This window comes from Loxodonta africana, chromosome 3 (genome assembly GCF_030014295.1).
Source record: "Loxodonta africana isolate mLoxAfr1 chromosome 3, mLoxAfr1.hap2, whole genome shotgun sequence".
Taxonomy (NCBI): Eukaryota; Metazoa; Chordata; class Mammalia; order Proboscidea; family Elephantidae; genus Loxodonta; species Loxodonta africana.
Window position 1 is genome coordinate 111,219,740 of NC_087344.1, and position 20,951 is coordinate 111,240,690.

A 20,951-nucleotide genomic window follows, 5' to 3' on the forward strand; every position below is an offset into this window, starting at 1 on the left:
TAGGCAGAATTCTAAAATGGCCTCCAAAATCCACCTCCAGTTTTTAAACACTAATACAAGTGTAACTGTAAAGGGATTTTGTAGATATAATTAAGATCCCAGATCAGGGGACGTTAAGATAGTTTATCCTAATTAAATGATTTCTTGAAAGGGAATGAGTTTTTTTTGGATGCAAGAGATTGGAAGTATAAAAGGGCCAATGGAGGGGGCCATGTTGCAAGCAATGCAGGTGACCTCTAGGAGTTCAGAGCTCCTCCAGCAAAGAGCCAAGAGCCAGCAAGGAAACAGGGATTTTAGTTGTATAACCATAAGCAACTGAAACCTACCACATTCATATGAGATCCCAAGCTCCTGATGAGAATGAAGTTTGGCCAGTACCTTGATTTTAGCTTCATGAGACCCTAAGCAGAGAACCTACCCACAGTCTGTTCTGAGCTCTGACCTACAGAACTGGGAGCTAATAAGTAGGTATTGTTTTAAACCTCTAAATTTTTGATAATTTGTTACACATCATTAGAAAATTAACAGCTATGATTTATTCCTGCAAAGATTACAGCAAGTAGAATAATTGAAAGGACTCACAAAATTCCTCACATAAGGCTTTTAGTAAAGACAAAGGATACAGTAGAAGAGGAGAAAGAACGCAGGCAACTATCAGGGGTTCAAGAGACTTCCAAGTGCAGCTTACAGAGGCCCTTCTTATTCACACAAGGATATACTGGGTCTTTGGATCCAGCCAAAGATAGTTAAACTATAAAAAACAAAAAACCAAACCCGTTGCCGTGGAGGTGATTCCGACTCATAGCGACCCTATAGGACAGAGAAGAATTGCCCCATAGAGTTTCCAAGAAGAGCCTGGTGGATTTGAACTGCTGACCTTTTTGGTTAGCAGCCATAGCTCTTAACCACTTCGCCACCAGGGTTTTCAGTTAAACTATAGATATAGTAAATACACCTAAGCTAGAGGTAAATATTTGACTTGTTTCTTAGTTTCAGGAGAGCTTCCTAAAAGTTTTCTCTGGGGTCCTTCATGCACCTCTGTACGTGTAGCCAGCCAGGCTATCTAACCAGTGATGCTAGGTATAAGCCATCAATAAACCAACCAGCCCTGGGTGATGCCAAGAAAATTTCATATGCTAAATAAAATACGTTATAAATCATTAGTTATCCCACTGCCCTTTTCTTGAACCAGGGTCTTCAGAGATAAGCATAGAACTGAACTATTCTAATGCTTTTATCCCACACAGTTCTGTTTCCTTCAGTGGACTTTCCTCTACCCCGTTGTCCCCAGATCCCCAAGCAGGTTGCTACATATTGGCTATGGTGAGTGAGCAAGCAGGTAGACAAGCAAACAGATGTCATTTGGGCTCTTCTAGAAAGGTGAATGGCAGCAGAGCGTCATTAGGTGACAAAACTCTCAATTCACGGTATGCTGTTCATGCCTAGATAATTAAGGCTGTGGTCGGCTACCTGGTATGAAGGACTCTAGCAGAGTTCCAAAGACTACAGAGAGCTTCTCAACCTAACATCTCCTCCAGCCGTTCTTACAGGGGTTAAAGCTGTACTTGGCAATGAGATGTACAGGAAGAGTTACTGATGAGGACAAACACATTATGGAACTCACTACTGTTTTGGTTGTGCCAGTCTGAAGTTAGCTGAAATACTGCCTTCTTCTCTGTCTGGCCCTACCACTAATACTAGAAACCAATGGGGCAAGCCTTTAATGAGCAGTCCCAGCTAGTGAAGTACTAAGCCCTGACTATCTAGAAGGCTTTCAGTTGCTCCTTACGGACCAACTATGGCCTGTTTTGCTCTCAAATCCTGCTGCTCCAAGTTCAGAGATTTTGTTTGTTTAAATTATTGAACAGTTTATATTGTTCTTTAGTTACAAAAGTAATTGTAATAACACAGTAGCATAAAAAAGGGAAAGGAGAAAGATTTCCCTCACAGACTTCCAGTCCCACTCCCTAGAGGTCAGCACAGCTGGCAGTTTAATGTCTGTCATGCCCTTTCTTTTTCTGTGCATTTATAAACATCCACATACATGCACTTTTTTTTTCACTCAAGAATATATCATGGACCTTGTGGATCTTTTATTCTTTTTTTAAAGTTATATTTCATATCATGGTCATACCATGATTTATTTAATCGATATCCTATTAATGAGACCTATGCTCTTTTCAATATTTTGCTACTATAATGACTCAATGGCCAACACTTTAACATATGTATGTTCATATTCCTAAAGAATGGATTCGTAGAGGTACAATTGCTGGATAATTGGGTATGCACATTTTATTTTAATATAAATTGCTAATTTTCCCTCCCAAAAGTGGTAGCAATTTATACAAACTTCTGTAGCTCGGTAGGAAAACTAAGCAATTCTGACTTCCCAGATAGACTCCTTTGCTTTATGTTAAGTCACAAGGTGATTGGCATTGACTCTTTAAAAAATCTAATTAAGTATACTTTTCATCTTTTACAAAATTCTTTAAGATTCTAGTTTCTTGACTTTACCCTTTCTGTTTACTAGCAGCAACAGTGTGGGATCCCCCCCCCCCCGCTTTTGTTTTAGTTTTTCATCCCAAGGCAACTTGAGAGAGATGAGAAATAAACCCATTTGACACCTGAGGTCACCTTGCTATTTATTCATTCACTGCACATTTTCTTGATGTTTATGTAGGTACTCAGCAGGCACTGAGGATACAAAGATGAATAAACACATTTTACCTTTCAGAAAGTCAAGCCTAATAAGAGTAATGCAAATGATTGCGTCATAATTACCACATGAATGGGTGGATAGATAGCTATGTAGATAGATAATAGAATTGGAGAACTGAAGAGGGACTTTGAGGAGAAATGCAGAGAAGCTCAGGGTAAGGGAAGACTTCAAATGTAAGTAGGGAAGAGAGGACCGCTCATGGAAGTCATAAAGGGGTGAAAGAGAAGAGTAGGCATGGAGAGCTTCAAGTGGTTAAATATGACTGGAGAATAGATCCTTTTGTAAAATAAAGTGAAGCAATATTAGGAAGCCAAACTGGAGCAAGATCATCAGTTGGCCATGCTAAAAAGTTGATATTTATGCCATGGATGACAGAAGTCAGAAAAATTTAAAACTGGAGAACAATATATTCAAGTCTGCATTTTCAAATTTATCTCTGGTGTGAATGATGAATTAATTACTTAATGAATTTTTTTTTGTGTGTGATAGGAGCTAGACCAGTCTAAAAACAATGATAATTAAAACTATTATAATAGTTTAGGAGACAGATTATATGACCAGAGCTAAGGTAGAAACAGGAAATGAAGAAAGGGATAAAAAAAAAAAAAGGATGAATTCAAGAAATAAAGAACTCGTAAAAAGAGGGAGGAGTACATAAAGAATCAGATACGCTGCTTTTAGTTGGAATGGTTTGATGGATAATGTTATAAATTGAAATAAGAAGACTATAGGAGGAGAAAGAAGTTAATTAGGGGAAGACAAAACAGTTCTGGTTACACTGCATTCACACAGGTGGAAATGTCTAAAATATAGTTAAACTACAGATGTAGTAACTGTGCCTGCATTAGAGATAAATATTTGAGAATAGTGGCATAGCTGACACTGTGGAAATGGATAAAAATAGAGCAAAAGTGTATAGAACCAAAAAAGAAGGGAGTAGTGGAAAATAACAAATATGTGAAACTTTTACAAACTTTAAGATATTACAGAAATGTAACTTCTTCTAATTATTATTGGAACAATTGAACCAAACTATTAGATCTCATTAGAATTCAAGTTTCACAAAATTGAGAAATTTGTCCCCCTTGCTTGCCAGTGTATCCCAGAACCTAGCGCATTATAGAGCATGTGGTTGGTGTTGAGCAAACATTTATTGCTTGTCTGAATTATATCTTGAACATCTGTTTATTGTAGGGGTGGATTACAGATTATGACTTCTCCTGATGCAACCTCTAGCCACTCTCTCCACCAGCCACACAATCTAGGTAGAATTTGAGGGCCAACTCTTTAACTCCCCAAAAACGCTTCTCCCTTAGTTTTAAACCTCTAGCAAGCAGCCATCACTTCTTAAATGTTCAAATAGTTGATTTTTCAGGGCAGTTAATATCTTTTCACATTCCAGGTACCTGTTTTTATATTATGTAGATAAGACAGAAATACAAATTTAAGAAAGTATTTGCAGTTAACATAGAGAAAACAGAAAAGAAGCATACATTAGTAGTAAGATTCCTGCTGGGCTGGAATTGCATCATTCAATTTTTAGACACCGCCAACATATGAACAGCACGGCCTCTGATTTTCAACAGTGACAGTCTTCTCATATGCTTAATACGGTGTCAGTGGAGTAGGGAAAACCCAGTGGTGTAAGATCGTCCTTCATGCTATGGATCCCCCCTCCTGAGAACAAAAACAATTTCTCTCAATCAGTGAACAGAATTTTTAACCCCAGCTATGTGCCAGGCACTGTGCTATATTCTGAGGGACATACCCCTGCTTTCAAGAAATATATAAGCTTGTTGGGGAGATGAAGCGTGAACAGAGGTATGTATTGAATGTCAAATAGTTGTCCAAGGAATAAGTGTTCCTCTGAGGTCTTGTACTCACGGTCTTCTCTAAGATCTGGCCCAGTTTATCTTTCTAAATTATTTCCCCAGTCTACAACTACAAGTAAAATTATCCTCCTCATGTCTTTCACTAAAGCCAAATTGAACTACTTGCTATTCTCCATACTTGCCTTCTGCTTTCTTGCCTATACTAATTCTTCCTTCTGTAATATTCTTGTTTTCCCTCATCCCCATCTCTAGATTACAGTTCATCAATCTCATCCTTCCCTCAAGGCCCAGCTCAAACATACGTCTCCTCAAAAATTCCCTAATTTTACTAGCTGGAAGTAATCTTCCCTTCCTCTAAGCTCCTCTAAAAAGAGGTCTGTCAGGCACACATTACTCTCTGCCTTACGTGGTAGGTGTCCACACCCTGTAGGTACATGATCACAGGACGTAGCCTTCCTTTCTCCCTCCATTACTGCTTGGTGAATAATGTCCATAAAAGGATTCTAATTCCCTCGGAACTCAGCAATGCTAACCTGTGGTTGTCCCCTGTGGTTCCTGAAACCACCTCACAAATCTTTTCTAATTTTTTAAAATGTAATATTTAACATAATTTGGTTTGTATTGTAATTAACCACCTACCCATAATAGAATGTGAGCTCCTTGAGGGCAAGGAATCTGTGCATTCATCTCAGTAAACTCTGTGCCCAGCAGTGTATAGTAAAGCAGGAAGGACATGCGACAACTTCATCTTTGTGTTTCCATAAATATATGGTAATAAAGAATAGCTTTCCCTATACTTTGGCATGAGGTTTGCTGGACCTTGAAGAATGTGCTGTATTTGAGTAGGTAGGTAGGAAGGGAGGGGTCGAGGGAGGAGAGCATTCTGGCCAGGAGATTAGCATGATCAAAGGAACGGATGGAGAAGAGAAAATACAAAGTATGCCGAGGGTTGGCAATTAGATTAGTTTAACAAGAGCAAAAGGCTCCTGTAGCAAAGGAATGAGAGATGAGGCTACCTCCCCCACTGTATAAAATAAACCTTTGTTAGCAGAACTCTCATTTTCATTTTAATTCAATAAAAGCAAAAATAAGTGGCTTTGATGTGATTAATGACTAGCAAGGGAGCCTCTGTGCTGACTTGGCACACATCCTCCTCCATGGCACGTGTAAAAGTACAAGAGTTAGTACAGAATCAACCTGCCCAAACATCTGTTCCCAACTCCATGTGAAAAAGAGAAAAATAGACCAAAGCATATGCTGCAAGTTGAAGTCTGGGCTTTTTTTTCCTCCATATCATGTGAGTAGGAATTCACATTTTTAGCAAAATTCATTATTAACTTGCTAATGTCAACCTGAATGTGAAATAACCACAATAATGATTTTTAAAAAGCTATTAAATAAAGCAGTCCGTTCACAAAGAAAATATGAACTTGTCACGAAGTGAATAAAAATTTGCGCTTAGAATATATCCTTTAGTCTTATCAAATAGTCAACATCAACCTATACATCTATAATTCATTTCTATGACATTAATTAATTCACCAATCGGGTAAATTGTTATTAGAGATCTACTACTTGTAAAGATCTATACATAAAATGCTAATGGCAAAGCCCCGTGTGCATGATACAAATCAAAAGATTCATTCTTATATGGAAGAGAGGTTGATTTGGAATAACTAGTACTTGTAAGTAATTATTCATTCAAAAACTATTTGATGAATGAATATAGCTCCATGACTTTGTTTTGTTCTCTATTGTATACCCCACACTGAGCAACATAATAATTGCCTAATAAATATTTGTTGAATGAATACATTTATTGATGACTCTGTCAGGCTTTCAGAAAAGTAAGGTAAAAACAGAGAACATCCCTGCCCTCATGAATTTATAGTCTAGCAATGGAGACAAATATTAATCAAATACTCACACCCAGAAATGTAAAATTTCAACCATGACAACTGCTGAAGAACCTCTAAGGGAATTTGGGATAGCATGCAAAGACTTTGCTGAAGAAGTGATACTTGAACTGAAATCTGAAGAATGAGTAGAAATTAGCTAAGCAAAAATGAGGAAAAGCATTCTAGGCAGCGGAGGGAGCAGGAAGGAGCATGGGAAGTCAAGGGACAGAAAGAGGGCCATGTTGGCCGCATTAGAAATTAAGAGGTAGTGAGTCACAAAAACGTGGGTGGAAAGCTAGATAGGTGAAATGAAACCATGGGGAGATCATTCTTAGGGAGTTTGTAGTCAATTCCAACTCATAGTGACCCTATAGGACAGTGTAGAACTGCCCCATAGGGTTTCCAGGGAGAAGCTGGTGCATTCAAACTGCCTATCTTTTGATCTTTTGGCTAACAGCCAAGCTTTCAACCACTGTGCCACCAGGGCTCCTTACAAATGTTAGGCAAGATTATATAGTTAAGGAAATCTCTCATTTAAAGTTAATACAAATTGGTTTGATGAAATCAGTGGTTTTGTGACAGACATTTTGGTCAAAATTACACCTTAAAACCCAATACTTATTTGTAATATAAAATAATTTTTTTTTTCTGACAAAGCATACCAGATTTTCTATAGTGACCAGCAAAACAATTGAGCATGTAATTTCAAATTACACAACCCTGCCTTTTCTAAATTGCACCAATAAATATTATAATTTTGCTAAATTACACAGCAGCAATTAGCCCTCAAATGGGGGTTAATAAAGGAATCAACACAGTACCATAAGAATAATTTGGGTGTACTGATGTAGAACTATGTCGACAGATTAATATACCCTGACAAACAGCTCATTCAACTGTTGTATAAAACTCATCAAGAAATATAATTTATTGACGTAGTTTACTTGATAGAATTTATGCAGAGAAAAATAAAGCTGAGATTTTAAGAGCTTTAAGGCAAATATAGAAACAATGAAATGTTAAAATATGACCAAAGAAATAATTGACTTTACTCTCTCACTAGTTATGATAAAAGATTTGGTCAGGTAGACTAATATTATTTTATACTAACATTATTTTACTTAACCCATTTAGCCTTTCCTTTGGGATTTGTGTACTATTTTAATTTTTACCATTAACATGTGTCTCCATTTTGTCTGAAATCATGTTATTTGAGTTTTCCATCCCCCACATACATATACACGTATAGCCCCAATGCAGTGCTGGATATGAGACTGATACTTGATAAATACATGTTACATTTTCAGAAGTCACCAGTTAGAATACTTAGAGATAAATATTATAAGTTTTGATGCAATGATGAGAAGTATAATAAATTGTTTGCTTTAGTTTATTATTATTTGGATAATAAGTATTAGAGTACCCAGGTTTAGGAACGGATGTTGTAGCATGGCATAAATTTTCTCTTGCTAGATTATATTGTTTATGTGGGATATAGTAAAAATAAATATAATATTCAGCAATATTATGCCGTTTGTGTCCTGACCTGATCCTTAATTGAGATAAATGCGCAGCTGAAGAATAAAGATTAGAAATAGTGCAAAAATAGAAGGAAATATATTCATGACTAATAAACAAAACAAACTATAAAATATTCTGGAATAACAATATAAATATGCAAAATTAATAACTCAAATTCCAATTAAAATAATTCGTGGAACTCTAGTAATTTTTAAGATATGTATGCTCCTCCAAATGTAGTTTAGAAACCTATGATATGTAACACACAGATTGTATTCATACACAAAACATGAATATGCAATAAAATAGAAGTATAAGCATCCACTACTCTAACGGGAAATTAAAGCAAAGCTTCTATTGATAAAAGTCATCTTTTTCTCTTTTCATTTAACAAGTTATTTATTAAGCATCCACCGTGTACCCACTAAACAAGGAGGTAAGAATACAGTGGTGATGACTTTGTTTAGCACTTTCTAAGTGCCACAAGTTATCTCAGGATAACTTTGGAACCGAAACACAAGTGGGCCTTGCCATGACTCAGTTCTTGGCTCCCTGTCTAATAAGCTACTGTTACTATGAATCCATACAATGAAATGGCTCTCACGTGGAAATTTTACAATTTTTAATATAGGGACTCACTTGTAGTGAACAAATTTAAGATACTGACATAAGCAGTAGACTTTCTGCCTTATCATTTAGTGACTTTCAGGCAGAAAAGGTAATGCATACATACTAGACATTTTAATTCCTTATTTGATACAACTCTTACTTTTTAGCAGATTGGTGAGATGTAATTTCTCTGTTACCTTTCTTGCTGTTCAGGTTATCGGGCAATATACAGATTAATAAAGAATGAATGATTTATATACTAGGTATTGATTACTGATTCCCAAAGATTTTTAATTTTGAATTACATTGCAGTTACTCTGAACAGAAGTAGTCTTTAATGATTCAAAAGATATTTCAGTTTTTTTAACCTTCAAGGGTCATTGCAGGTATTTTTTTCAATAGCACACTTCTAAGTGCCAGGGATTTAGAGATGTTAAAAAAGGATCCAGGTTATTGGTTTGCCAGATAAACTAGGTTTCACTGTATTAAATAAGTAAAATCCACCAACATTATCATCAAGCAGAAATGTAAAAAGAACTTGCCCACTGTCTGTAGAAAATAAGACCAACACACTACATGGATTCTTATGTACACCAGTTTCATTAGAAACATTTCTCACTACTGTTATAAATAAATTAATCCACATTAAAGCCTTGATTAACAGTGGTAAATAAAAAGCAATGACTCGTATTTGTTTTTCATTCAGTGAAATTTCTAAATTGGAAAAGTTATATATCTGGTACAGAAGAAATGGAGCCCTGGTGGTACAGTGGTTCAGCGTTTAGCTGCCAACCAAATGGTCAGCAGTTCAAATCAAATCCACCAGCAGCTCTACTCTCTCCTATAGTGTCACTATGAGTCGGAATCAGCTTGATGGCAACGGGTTTTTCAACAGAAGAAATAAAAATTTTAGGTATTTTCAGAGACTATCTCAGCTCACATTGTTGCTGTTGTTAGGTGCCATCGAGCTGGTTCTGACACATGGCAACCCCTATGTACAGCAGAACGAAACACTGCCTGATCCTGTGCCATCTTCACAATTGTTGCTGTGTGTCAATCCATCTTGTTGAGAGTCTCCCTCTTTTTTGTTGACCTTCTACTTTTCTAAGAATAATGTCCTTCTCCAGGGACTGATCCCTCCTGATAACATGTCCAAAGTATATGAGAAGAAGTCTCACCATCCTCACTTCTAAGAACCATCCTGGCTGTACCTTCTCCAAGACAGATTTGTTTGTTCTTCTCGCAGTTCATGGCATACTCACTCTTCTTCACCAATATCATAATTCAAATGCATTGGTTCTTCTTCGCTCTCCCTTATTCATTGTCCAGCTTTTGCAAGCATATGAGGAGACTGAAAATACCATGGGTTGGGTCAGGTGTGCCTTAGTCCTCAAAGTGACATCTTTGCTTTTTAACACTTTAAAGAGGACTTTTGCCGCAGATTTGCCTAATACAATGAGTCTTTTGATTTCTTAATTACTGCTTTCATGGTCATTGTTTATGGTTCCAAGTAAGCTGAAATCCTTGACAACTTCAATATTTTCTCCGTTTATCATGATATTGCTTATTGGTCCAGTTGTGAGGATTTTGTTTTCTTTGCGTTAAGATATAATCCATATTGAAGCCTGGGTAGTCTTTGATCTTCATCAGGAAGTGCTTCAAGTACTGTTTGCTTTCAGCAAGCAAGGTTGTGTCATCTGCATATCACAGGTTGTTAATAAGTCTTCTTCCAGTCTTGATGCCCCATTCTTCTTCATATAGTCTAGGTTTTCAGATATTTGCTCAGCACACAGACTGAATAAGTGTGGTAAAAGGATACAACCCTGTCACACACTTTTTCTGAGTGTAGACCACAAAGTATTCACTTGTTACATTCAAATGACTTCCTCTTGGTCTGTGTACAGGTTCCACATGAGCACAATTAAGTGTTCTGGAATTCCTAGTCTTCACAATGTTATACATAATTTGTTATGATCGCCACAGTTGAACATCTTTCCATAGTCAGTAAAACAGGTACACATCTTTCTAGTATTTTCTGCTTTCGCCTAACATCCATCTGACATCAACAATGATATCCCTCATTATCTTAGCTCAGAAGAATGTGTAATTATAAAATCCAGTGAATATAAAAGTGTAGTGTATTTATTTTCAACATTTCAAATGTTAAGAAGAGAGATAAAATAGAGTATAATGTAGAAATTATATAACTTACAATAATTTAATGAATACTCATACATCATCTAAAGATTCTGGAAGAAAACTTGTATTGGCAGCTGCAAATTTTCTATCTACCTTGAATATACTTACAACTATAAAACTACCTTTAGTAAATTGGGCTTTAATGTCAGTTTGGCATGTCCACATTTAAAATTATTTTTCTTCCCTGGTTCTCTATTTATCCTTTATTGTCTTACTCTACCCAGTTTCAAAATGGAGGTCGTGATGACTGTGACAAGTTTTTAGTGCCATATCAGAACGAGCTGAGCGAATAGGAGATGAGGAAGCAGAGGCAGTAAATGACTAAGCTATTTTAGAAAGTATTTCTGTGAAGAAGGGCAAAGAAAAGAGGAAGTAGTTGGAAGAGGCTGTAACCCGTCCGTTGCCACTGAGTCAATTCCGACTCATACTGACTCTATAGAGTCAATGAAAATAGTATTTTTTTAATGATAGGAGAAACTGCAGCATTTTTATATGCTGACAGAGATGACCTGATAGAGAGAGAGATTGATATGTGTGGAAAAGCCAGAAGTCCCTGCAAGGACAAGAAGAGATGTCATCTAGAGCCCAAATGGACAGGAAGGGGACAAATTTGGAAGGTACGGAGGTGGTTAGTGAAACAGAACCGCAGAAGTGACATAAATGTATTACACTAAATCCAAACTAAATGTATCCCCAATTCAACATCAACTTGGCTAGAACCCAAATGTGCTACATTATACCTGAAGAAGTATGGTGGAGGAAATGTCTAAATAGCAAGAGACAGCAGTCTTCATCAATTGTGTTTAAAATAGGTTCTTTTTACAAGTTTTTCTAACATATGACCATGTGAACACATTGCTAGAGCCACTCCCAGAGCCTTGGGTTGGACCCTTGGAAGGGAGGCGCCTGAAGTATAAGCTTCATCAGCTGCGTAGTAGAATCCCTGGGTGACACAAAGGTTTAATGCTCGGCTACTAACTGAAAGATTGTCAGTTTGAACCCACTTAGAGGCACCTCAGAAGAAAGGCCTGACAATCTACTTCTGAAAAGTCACAACCATTAAAACCATATGGAACACAGTTCTATTCTGACACACATGCGGTTGTCATGCGTCAGAATCAACTTGATGGCAACTGGCTGGTTCTGGTTAGGTTTGGAATAAATTTACCTCTGATTGTTTCTTTGTTTTTTTTTTTTTGAATGAACAATAAGTAAGTTACGAGCTGGGTTAAAAAAAAAAAAAAAAACCCTCTGCCATCCGGTCAATTGCAAATCATACTGACCCTATAGGACAGGATAGAACTCCCCCATAGAGTTTCCAAGCAGCACCTAGTGGATTTGAACTGCTGACCTTTTGGTTAGCAGCCGTTGCACTTAACCACTATGCCACCATAGTAAGTACTATGAAATAGTCTCAGAGAGTTGCAGCAACTTCTTGGGGAAAAGTAGCAAGGTTGTCAGGCAGGAGTCAGTCCCCATTTCAAGTATTTTCCATGAATTTAAAGTGAGTGCAACCAGTCAACTAAATTGTGATTTTTCTTCAACCAAGTTTGATGTAGTAGCAGAAAAGACAGAAAGCTGTATTCAACCAAGGTTAAGTTCAGCTAAGGAATATAACAAAAGGAGAGAGGGTGGGTTTGCTAAATGATGATTGCAAGAATGTTTATAATGATAGACTTTATAATGAATCTCAGTTTAGGAAGGAAGGAAAGATATGTGATTAGAGAAAAAGCAAATTTAGCATGTCAGTGAGATGTCTTATGAATAACTACTGCAGGGGCATTCTAGGGCACTGGAATCTGTGAACAAGAAGTGTAGGAGGAGATGGTCAGTCAGGGGCATGTTTGCAACTGAGATTTCAGAGGTTATAAAGATACTTGTGACGACAAAGTCCAAGTGTCACCTTGGGAGTAGGCGACTAATATGGAGTAGAAGAAAAGATAGATAATGAACACGGATTATTTGTTTTGATCAATTCAGGTAGAATGTTTGCAGCACTAGCATATACGAGTTACCATGGCAGGAGGTGGTGATACAGAGGTAAACAAGATTAAGTTTCTGCTTTAAGGAGCTCACAATATAATATGAAAAGTACTACAGTAGGGATATGAGCACAGAAGGAAGTGTACCTAACCCCATCAGATATCAGGTGACCAGGTTTAGAAAATAACATTTGCAAAGGCTGTATCGGCAGAGAAAGCCTGATGCCTTTGTTGTTGTTGTTGTTGTTGTTAGGTGCAGTTGAGTCAATTTCAACTCATAGCAATCCCATGCAGCAGAGCAGAACTGCCCCCAGGGTTTTCTAGGCTGTAATCTTTACGAAAACAAATCACTAGATCTTTCTCCTGCAGAGTCACTGGGTGACTTCAAACCTCTGCCTTTTCAGTTAGCAGCTGAGCACTGAACCATTGCTCTACCTCAATCTTATGATGCCTCTTTAAACTGCATTTAAAAGTTCAGTTTTTCTGGAGGTTAGAGTATGAATAAGGGTACAGTGAAAGATGAATCTTCAGAATTATCAAAGGTCAGATGAGAGTCACTTAAAATTATATGGTAAAAGTGTATGACTTTGTATTCTTTGGGTAATAGGAAGACTTTGTTTCAAGCAAGATGAAAATGATGAAAGTATCCAGTGAAGGGAGTGCAGAGCATGGAGAAAGAAAGTGGCTGCAGTTGTTTTTTTTGAGAAAGAGGGCAAGAAAACCAGTTTGAATTATGAGATGAGAGTGTATGTGTTATACTAGTTTCATTCTTAAATTTAGATTCAGACAAGGCCACTAAAGTTTGCAATCTAGATGAAGAGTCATATATTAAAGTGGAAATCATAAAACCAGAATTGCTTCCCTTGTCTCATTGTTAGCATTTTGTAGGACCAAGCCTAGGAAACATGAAACACCAGAACTTAGTCTCCTTCGGGGCTTTTGCTCACTACGGTTTCTCCAGTATCTGGGACATAAATACTAATTGAATAAAATTGTTGAATGAATAAATAAAAGTTGTAATGTCTGTCTTTAGCATCTGCTCTCCTCCTTTGGCACCTTCATTCTAAGGCCCTCCCTACCCAAGAAACATCATGATAGCTGTGAACCACTAATAATCCAGGAATACTCCTCTCCTTTTGAACCTTATTCATCATATCTTACAAAACCTCAAAATCAGCTTCCTGCCTTTGCCATATATTAGCCATACAACCTTGGACAATTTAATTTGCTTCTTTATACCTAAATCTTCTCTGAAAAATGGGGATACCTAACACTCATTGAGCACTATGTTCCAGGCACTGTAACACTGTTACTCCTCATCATTACCCCATACGGATGATACCATTGCCACCCACCTATCATAGGTGAGAAACCTGAAGCAGATAGAGGTCAAATAACCCAATATTTCACAGCAAGTAAATGACAAATTTGAACTTAGTCTGACTCCTGAAACCATGCTCTTAACCACCATGCTTACTTGTCTGTCCAATAATGGTACTTACTTTATCGGAGAGTTGTGAAGATTCAGTGAGAATAACCTATGTAAAAGCACTTTTCAAAGTGCCTGTACTGTGATAAGGGATCAATAGAAGTTAGCTTTTGTTGTTGTTATGGTTTTACTCTCATTATTTTTATCTTCATAGGGAATGGTGGAAACCCTGGTGGCGTAGTGGTTAAGTGCTACGGCTGCTAACCAAAAGGTCAGCAGTTCGAATCTGCCAGGCGCTCCTTGGAAACTCTATGGGGCGGTTCTACTCTGTCCTATAGGGTCGCTATGAGTCAGAATCGACTCGACAACTGTGGGTTTTGGGGTTTTAAGGGAATGATGTATCTATTTGATAAAAGAGTCAGTATCTCCCAAAGGAAATTGGATGGTTTCATTTTAGCCAGTTTTCACTGTGAAAAAAGTCATTTCTTGTGTGATACTTAACTTTTGTCTATTCCCCTGCAACCTCCCTCAATGATTCTAGTTCTGAACTTGGGATGGACATAGAACAAATCCAACCTCTTTTCCGTATGACAATCCTCAGATATCTAAAGACAAGCGTCTTTGCCACTTACATCCTCTATTCTCTAACTTAAATAGTTCAAGTGATTTTAGCCATTTCTCTTATGGCATGTGCATGGTAAGGATCAGCATGAATCCAGTCTCCAAAATGTAGAGATTGATCCAGTCCCCATCTTCCCTGTTCTCTATCCTGGTACCCAGCTGCCCCCATAGCACTCCCTCTTTCTGACCCTAGCCACCTGGAGTGAGATCAGAGCTCACAAGTTAATATGAGGTGAGGATACAGAGGTGAACAAGATGGCAGCTGCAAGTCTGGGGAGTTCACGTGACACCCTTACTTTCTGACCTTCTGGCTCCCTTTATCCCTTTGGGTTTCATGCTTTGCTAGGATGACTCACAGAGCTCTAGGAGAGTATACCATACTTACAATTACAGATTTATTATAGCCAAAATGGATACAAAAAAGAGATACATAAAGCTGTCTGGGAGGGTTCCCAATGCAAAGCTTCCATGTCCCAAGGGACATGTTATCCTCCCAAGAGCACATGTCCTTGTCAACCAGGAAGTCCTTTGACTCTCTGTGCTCAGAAATTTTATTGGGCAGTTCCGTATGATAGGCTAAATCATGCCTCCTGAGGCTAGTTGATTTCAGCCTGCTAGGTGAGTCTCTCTGGTCTGACCAGCCCCACTCACCAGCACAAATCCTCAAGTATGGCCCAGAAGTCCCAGACCAAGGAACTCCAATTACTCCAAGGGTTATTTCTCAGGAACCAAGGACAATGGCTACCTTACTGAGAGGGAAACTAGGTCCTTTGCCCTGCAACGTGGTTTCCAAATCTTCTGAATAAGCCCTGGTTTGTTGATGATGTCTTTACACTTTGGCACCTGGAGGAGAAGATTATATTGTCATCCATATGTGAGCTAATGGTTGCATATAAAACAGGACATTGACAGAAAAGATCTTGGAACAGTCCTATCGCAGTCTGAGTTAGATTCCCAGAGCCCATTATGGTACCATTCTTGTATAGAGTAGGTGACCTATAAATATTTCTTGGTTTAATAAATATACTTATAAATGAATGGATTAATGAATGCTAAGCTTACTCTTGACTTAAACCCTCAATTTTGATTATACCTATTCTACTTCTGATTCGATGCTTGTATGGTTGGTTTGAGGGAGCATAAAGACAGGACTGTCGATTTTTTCCTATTACATTTCATACTGTTAAAGCTATCAAATCTCCCAAAATTTTGAGATCATTTTGTATATTAATTTTGTCGATTTATGTATTATCTTTCCCTCCCAGAATCATGTCATCTATAGATTTATCCTGTGTGCCACCAATGTACACTTTTAAGTGCTTAAATGAAATATATTATGCTGATATTCACAGCAAAAGATTCATAAGCTATTAACGGCTTCAAGTTTTTAATTAGTTATAAATTACATTTTCTTAGCAGTGCATTTTATTATTATCATTAAGGATATCTATTCATTCAGCAGTTACTAAAATATAAAAAAGTATTTAAATATTACCCCCCCAAAAAAACTAAAGCCATTGCCATCGAGTGAATTCTGACTCGTAGTGACCCTACGAATTGCAGTACTTAAGTTAAAAACAAAACTTTAAAATTTTATGAACATTTTAGGGACTAATGTCTGAAATAAAATTGAGAAACTTATAACAACTGTAAACAGGAAATAGGCTCAGACCCTATGGAGCTTATCTTTTCATCGCCAAAGAAATTAACTAAAGAAGTGAAAGGGTCTCATGACATACAGTACAAAATAATTGAGAAAATGAGCAAGTAAGCTTGTCATCAAGAACTGGACAGTTTTAGTCATCCAATTTGATGTATCACAAAAAATTTAAACCATATACTATGAAGTTCGTGAATAAAGATTTCCCAGTTGTGAGAACTAAAATGTTAGTTATAAACCAAGTGTGTTGTTAAAGATTTAAAGAAAAATGAGACAGTTCTTAAAATGAAACCATGCTTCCTTGGTGGATTTCAACCTCTAAACATAATTAAACAAAGGTGGTAAAAGTAAAAAGAAATAAAAAATAGTACCTTGAACTATGAGGTCAAAATTTAGAAAAACTGTTATGTCACTTTGGCTGAAGAATACAGTTTTTTTTTTTTTAATTTTTCATTAACTGCTTTATATTTATTGATATGTGAAAACACCCTCACATTTATTTAGCTGCATTTTGAAACAGGTTTCATTCTATCGCCTCCCAGTACTGCATAGTTTCTGAGAATAACAAGTTTTTGTTATTAAAATATCTTCCAGATAGTCTCATACAATCTTAAAACACTTAAAATTTAAAGTTATCTTCTAATTTCCTTAGTTTGATTTTGACAAAATAAGGTAAATGGTAGGTGCTATGTTTCTCTCAGTTAATATTTTTCTTAACATTATTGGAAGAAAAAATTCAGCAGGAGTAGAAATAAGTATAATTAGACTCTATTATCCAAACTAGTAGGAAAAAAGTAACACAGTAAAATCAATGAAACAGGCCGAAATTGTGTATATATGCATGAGTTGTTGGAATTTGTTACACTCCAGCAAAATATATGTTTTATGTTAATACGGATAAAACCATTTCTTTACTCATTTCAGCTAATCACATTAGACCACATCAAAAAGATTTTGAAACAGTGAATTTAAAGAAAAGGCATTATAATGTTCTGTGATTTTTTTTCTGATTATAGTAATGCATACAAACTATAGGAAATTTGGAAAATAAAAATATGCAAAAGAAGAAACATGCAAATCATTCATAATCCCACTTCTGAGAGTTTGAAAAGTAATATTTTGATATACTTTCTTCTGATCCTTTTGTAGTTTTTCAAAAATTGAAAACAAATATAGGCTTGAGCATTCAGCTGCTAAACAAAAGGTCAGCAGTTCGGTCAGTTGTTTGGATCAACCAGCTGCTCCTTGGAAACCCTGTGGGGCAGTTCTGTTCTGTCCCGTTGGATTGCTGTCAGTTGGAATTGACTCTGTGGCAATGGGTTTGGTTTTTACTGAGCTCTTTTGATTGTCCTTAGCTCCTTTTTTGATTCCCCTCAAAATATTCCAGTATGTACCACCCTCCCCAAGTGCCCTATGTAAACAAAAGCTTTGCCCTTGCTTGCTCAACAGAACACCTTGCTTTTCACTTCATCAAAAACATTTTAGACCTTCAGGTGTCATTTTTCTCAGCTTCCAGGCCCTCCCTTTTGCCCACTTATACGTGCTTACCTAAGCCACACCATCCTTACCCAGTGTGCGAATTTATCTTTTCTTGGTAAAGTCTTTGTAATGCCTAGGCTTATAAAAAGCTGCAACGCATGACTGATGTTTTCCAGCTGACCTGCCTATTGCTAACCAGCACTCTACCTCAAAGCTCTGCACATCAGGGTGTGCTTCCTACACTTGCTTTGTGTTTTCCATCCTCGCCTAGCCTAACATACAGACAAAGTAGTTTGCTGCCTGCTGCCTATGATGTAAGTGAAAATGAGGATATTTTCCTACACAAAAGAATTCCCCACACTTACTCACACATGCCTCTGATTCTACAGCAGAATGCCATTTCTCTAACTTTAGATTTTGATCCTTGTTATAAATGAAACCTCTCCCAGTAGGTAGCACCGCTTTCCATTGCAGTAGCAGGCTAAAGATACCAGAGATTATGTCCAAAGTCGTCCTGGAAGTTTCTGGAGCCCTCCTAATATATAAGTGATGTGTATATACCACTCACTGACCCAAAATTATCAATATTCTTACAGTAAGATTGGTACGATTCCATTCTTTTCCATAAAATTTCATAAAATACACTGGATTTCTTAATCACGTTCCAAATTTTGTTGAACTATGGTTTTATTTTGTTGTTTCAGTAATAATTCCTTCAGTTAGAAAAGACAGAAAATTTGGCTTCAGGTGTGTCTTAGTTCCAGGCTAACATGATGTAACAAGGATCCATCTTTTAAGTCCATTTTCTTTGGGAAGGCTCCATCTTCAGACAGGCTCACTCCTTTTCTTCACAACTAAAGCTCCCAATGGTGAGAACTTCCAGTTTCTAATCCCACAGAAAACAACTCTTGTCCTATAGGGTCGCTATGAGTCAGGATCAGCTCGATGGCATATAACAACAGGGAAGTGCCAGGGTCTTTTTCCAGATGTTCCAGTCAAAGATTCATTGTTTTCTTATTGGCTCTGAACAGGTCATGTTTCCATCCCTGAACCAAGTCCTGTGGCTAGATAAATACAATGAATTAATTACTGTAGGTCTTAGTCACTTCCCTGCAGCAGCAGAAAGGTATCAACTTCAAGGGAAGCCTATGGGTTAATAGTGGGGAAGAGGATAACTTCTGGAGTGGAATTAGAGAAAGGTTACCACAGGAAGGAAATGATTCTTGGGAACAATAGAAACATCTCTTCTCTCCAAATATTCTGCTGCCCAGGAGGCAGAACATAGAGAGTTTCCATCAGGTAACGAAAGTGTTTTGTCATGCAGTACGGGGTACACCTTGTTTATATTCTTGCTCTCCCTCCTCAGAACTTAAGTTATTCTTTTCTCCCATATGCTGCCTTGTATTTTAGTTAACTTATAAGCATTCGTCTCTTCAACTAGATCATCAGCTGCTTCAAGGTGGGAAGTGGGTCTAATATTACTGTGGCTTCTGCATTGTGCCTTTCACACAGTAGTCATCCCTTCTATTCAACAAATGATTATTTGTTGAAAAATGAAGGAATAAGGAGTGAATGAGCCTCATTCAGTCTGTTACCACATCACAGTGCTATAATGCCTGTGTGTGTGTGTGTGTCATCGGTGCTAATATACACACATAATAAGACTTAAAAAAAAAAAAGAACTTACTATGTATCAAATACCATGGTAAGCAATAGAGATATCAGTATAACCAAACCAAACCAAACCCCTTGCTGTCAAGTCTACTCCGACTATAGCAATCCTATAGGACAGCGTAGAATTGTCCCATGGGGTTTCCAAGGAGGGGCTGGTAGATTCAAACTGCTGACCTTTTGGTTAGCAGCCAAACTCTTAACCATTGTGCCACAAGGGCTTCTGATGATTTACAAAACAAACTTTACTCTGCCCTTCAAAAGCTTATATGAAGAAGAAAAACACTTTGAGTATAATAAATGCTACAAAGGATAATTGTAATGTTTTAAGGGAGAACGTATTGGGTAATAGATCTTAATTTTTATTATTTATTGTTCTGATTGATTTCAGATAACTTCTAGGTTGGCTACCTCAGGGACTACCAATTTTGTGGTAGAGCTCTTAGAGGATTAACACTAGATTCACAAATAAAAATTTAAGAACCAAAAATTCCATCTTATATTTGTGATAAAAAGAAGTTAATTTGGCTTTTTTTCTACTTTCTCTCTACTTTTCTCTCAGCCTGAAGTTCTGGATCAAATACAAAATTTAAGGGAGTTGTGGATGGATAACAATGCGTTGCAAGTGCTACCTGGGGTATGTAAGTTTTATTACGCCATGTTGTTTAACATTTATGGTAAATATTGTGCTAAATATTGATCTCAGTTAACAATACTTAATCTTAAATCTCAGTGTTTGAAGTTTAAAATAAAATGACACTTGTTAGGAGTGTTCAGTCTCCAAGCGTCTTTCACTGTTTTGTTTTTGAGTATTTCATACATCTTTTGTGTATATGTGAATGTGTAAAACCATCTGAAAGATTTTTTTGTTGTTGTTCTCTTGTCATCTCTTTCCATATTTACTGTTTTTAAAAAGATGAAGTGTTCAAAATGCTGTATTTAAAAAAAAATGCTATATAAACGCCAAGATTTAGTTTTGCAAAATCAACCTTATCCTTACATTAAACAAGATAACGGTTTCTGTTCATCCTGTTAGAATTCTTCCACAAAGTAAAAGCCTTTCAGTTCAGGTGATTTCCAATAAAACCCAATTGAATTTTTGAGAATGGAAAAGATCATAAAGTATTAAAAACAGAAAGTCAAACTAGATTCAGGTTCTTTCCTGAAGTAAAGGACAATCCAGTAATATCTCCTGAGGAATAGGTTTATCGGTCAAGTCACTGAGTGTAACTATTCCTTATTTTTCCATCCAGTAAAATAATAGTTTCCCATAAAACACTGCTGCTCATTGCCCACAACACATGCCCTTAAATAAGCCACATGCATGT

General features: G+C 37.0%; 1 protein-coding gene across 1 annotated transcript in view; it reads left to right on the forward strand.

Moving 5' to 3' along the window:
- Window positions 1–20,408, forward strand: part of LOC135230739 (leucine-rich repeat-containing protein 7-like) — a 197,501-nt gene extending 177,093 nt beyond the window's left edge. The window contains exon 7 of the mRNA XM_064282125.1: window positions 20,186–20,408. Within this exon, the coding sequence (XP_064138195.1) occupies window positions 20,186–20,323 (138 nt within the window). The 3' untranslated portion in view covers window positions 20,324–20,408. The remainder of the gene's footprint in view (window positions 1–20,185) is intronic.
- Window positions 20,409–20,951: the final 543 nt, after the last annotated feature.